Genomic DNA, 3,349 nt, shown 5'->3' on the forward strand with positions numbered 1-3,349 from the left:
ACAAAATGTATCAGACAAGGAAGACCGAGTGCCATGTTTTTATTAAACAAACACATGGGTTGTCACCACTCGGAGAATGAGCGACGCTTCTGTCGCAAGTTCATGTTGATGTCCATTGTTTCTTTGTTACAGACTGGGTAAACAGTGACCACTCATCTCACTTACGATTTGCGTCTGGGCGGGGCTTATGGGTTATGAGGGATCACACGCTTACCTCACCAGCGGCTGAAAATTGGTACCTATTGGTCAACAAAGGGAGGGGCCTACGCAACATAATCAGTTGGAGCGACTACCTAACAACAACGACAAGTGATTGGATTATGACGGCTTGCCCACAACGCCAGGGGCCAAAGCACAATTTATGACAAAACGTAATTGAGTCACTAAGGTGGTCGTCTAAGACAGGTGTATTGCTTAGTGTGATAGGGGTTGTGCGTTAAAATATGGTGGCCGTGGCCACGTTGGACAGGTGCCCGTTTTACACAGTTAAATTATATAGAAAAAACGCAAAGGGGGAAATGGAAAGTGTCCGTTTGTACAGGTGGCCGTCTGACTGATAGAGGTGGCCGTCAGGGCAGGTTCGACTGTAAGTTTATTCGGACACCAACACGATCCTGTGGGGCATCAGCCCCGGAAACCTCAGCCCTGATCCCTCAGGGGTCATTTCCGGTAAAACAAGGGAGGGAGTGAGAAAAGCGAGACATAGGTTATTCTCACTCGGGGTGAGAATAACCACTTCCATTCGTTTACTTTCAGGGGGGCTTGATGTTTTGCAATAAGGTTTGAACATTTCTTGAAAACAATTGATTTGTGTCTGTTTCAGTGGCCATACAATACCATAGATCTATATGTGAATTGCAGGAAAAATTACGGCAGACTGACCCCCAAATCAGTGGATATGTGTGCGAGAGTGAAAGTAAAAATTCAAATTTCTAACCCTGATCACAAAAGTCATTCTCTAACATGGCTACTTGATAAAATTGGAACAGACCAACACAACACCATTGATACACTGTATTGTATAAATATGTACGACCTACCGCAAATTACAAAGCGTACCATTTTAATTTAATTTTATATATATGTATCTAGAATATAAGTCAATTCTACATTACAATTTCGACCCACTCACCGTGTACATCTCATCATCTTCCTTCACCTTTCTGAAACTTGGAATGTTGACTCGTAGCACCATTTTCAATGTTTATGTTCAGATGTTGAGTTCAGTTGCAAAATAAATAATCAAAGAGACCCCATTATTATGTTCAGAATATATAATTTAACAGTGTAAATCTAAGTCAAACGTCCTGAGACAGTTTGACTTGAATACCGTTGCCCCCTCAGTTCTCAGCAATCTCAGACTTGTATGTCCCTTTGTATTGTTTATTTGGGAAGTAAAGTAGGCGTGTCCACGATTTTGAAGAAAACCTGGATTGGCAGAATATTTTTGGTTCCCTTAATAACAAATAGGGTCAAAGCAAAAATAAAAGATTGTATTCAATTTGATGACTCATTTTTGAAAGAAACTGTGTAATTTTAGTATTCTGTAATACATATTACTTTTATCTGAAAGAGTATGAAAAATAATAAAATTCAGATCTTATCCCTTCGTAACAAAGTTGTTTACAAATTTACAATATGGCGTCCGATTCTCCCGAACTGGACGGTGGAATACCGATTTCGTATATTTTTGTTAGAGTGTTAGGAAGCGGTGCATTTGGTGAAGCTGTATTATATCAGAAAACCGAGGTCAGGATGTTTTTTTGAATTTAATTCCTTGCAAGTGGATATAATTTATTAGATCTAGAATCTAGTCTTGCCTTTATTAATATTGATCCTGTCATGATATCCATGAATTTTGTCTTTATTTATATTATTATAATATTACATACAGTCGCTTAATTGCCGCTTAGTTAAGGTCTTAGCTTAGCTTTTAAAATTGTAATTGGGGTTATTATTCACACCATCCCTCCTTTTAAAATTGTAATTGGGGTAATCAGCCACAACATCCCTCCCCACCCCTCACCCTCCCCTTTGAGGCTTTGTGTTGAGTTTGGTTATTAAGCTCGTTTTTCCTGGTCTGTCTCTAATACCTCCCGAGAGCCTCTGGCAGCCTGAGTAAATCAATTTCAGAAGCTGACAGCTGTATATATAAAACAGGGTAAATTTTTACTTATGCACCCACACATAGATATATTGATTTGAGAGCTAAACTGCCACAATTTTTTGCTGTAGAACGCACATATGGCCACTAAAACCCTTGCAAATCAATTGTTTTCAAGGAAATATCAATCCTAATTGCCAAAACATCAAATCATTGTGAAATGCAGGGGGGCATGCCCCCCGGAAAGCCCCCAGATTCTTTTTCCGTCAGGGGGGCATACCCAGCTGAAACTCCCCATAATAATAATTGTTAAATTTACTTTTTTCGAACATCAATAACTCAATAACTATTGATTTGCGGCAAAAATGAAGACCATACTCGTGTTTAGCATGCAAAATACTACTAGAAAAGACGTATATATAAAACGGGAACATGAGACATAAGTAAAAAATAAAAAATCCTTAAACAGAATACGAGCAGAATAACTGGTGCTGCTTTAAATTTTGGCATGTCATTTTTCAGACACAATAAGGGCTAGCGGTAATTCTATTTAGATCTAGATATCTATGCTATTTTGAGTTGATAAGTTATTGTCTGCCTTGAAAAAAAAACCTTTTATGAAAGGGAATACTTTTCTATATACAGTCGAACCTGCCTTAATGGAAACCTGTAAAAAACGGAGAGCTGTCTTAATGGAATCTCCCAGCTCCCTCCTTGATATCGTCTCCCGAACCATGTACTATCGTAACTGACACATCACCCGAAATCGAGTTTATAATACAACCCACTCGATTACAGTTTTTACCTTCTAAATTGTGTCAAAATCTGGATTTGATACTTTTAATAGTCACCGAGATCCAGTTGGTTCGTGGGGTATTGTAAGCACCCTGTTGAATTCATATAATTCAGAATCAAACACTAATAACGCAAGGGACAATACGCTAGTACATGGACCGTCTCTTCCATCGTTTGTAAACTTGTATGCTTACGTTGTTATGTCACTTACTAACGTAAGAAACAAAAATATCAACATAAATCTAATTGATTGCTGCGTTGAATTAAAAATTTTCATGACTTACGCGTAAACTTACTCTCTCTTTGTCTCTCTCTCTCTCTCTCTGTCTAACTCTCTCTCTCTTTCCCTTTCCTTTTGTCTCTGCCTCCCCCTCCCCTGTCTCTCTCTCCCATCCCCTCTCCCCCGCCTTCTCTCTCTCTCTCTCTCTCTCTCTCTCTCTCTCTCTCTCT

At 39.0% G+C, this 3,349-nt stretch overlaps 2 protein-coding genes across 2 annotated transcripts in view; one reads left to right on the forward strand and one right to left on the reverse strand.

The window, feature by feature from the left end:
• LOC101861705 (sorting nexin-24) overlaps nucleotides 1-1,401 on the reverse strand; it is a 10,765-nt gene extending 9,364 nt beyond the window's left edge. Inside the window, exon 1 of the mRNA XM_005112217.3 lies at nucleotides 1,133-1,401. Within this exon, the coding sequence (XP_005112274.2) occupies nucleotides 1,133-1,195 (63 nt within the window). The 5' untranslated portion in view covers nucleotides 1,196-1,401. The remainder of the gene's footprint in view (nucleotides 1-1,132) is intronic.
• Nucleotides 1,402-1,638: 237 nt separating this feature from the next.
• LOC101861927 (serine/threonine-protein kinase Nek9) overlaps nucleotides 1,639-3,349 on the forward strand; it is a 31,310-nt gene continuing 29,599 nt past the window's right edge. The window contains exon 1 of the mRNA XM_013090300.1: nucleotides 1,639-1,749. Coding sequence (XP_012945754.1) covers nucleotides 1,639-1,749 — 111 coding nt within the window. The remainder of the gene's footprint in view (nucleotides 1,750-3,349) is intronic.

The sequence above is a fragment of the Aplysia californica genome, unplaced genomic scaffold (genome assembly GCF_000002075.1).
Source record: "Aplysia californica isolate F4 #8 unplaced genomic scaffold, AplCal3.0 scaffold01209, whole genome shotgun sequence".
NCBI classification, from domain to species: Eukaryota; Metazoa; Mollusca; class Gastropoda; order Aplysiida; family Aplysiidae; genus Aplysia; species Aplysia californica.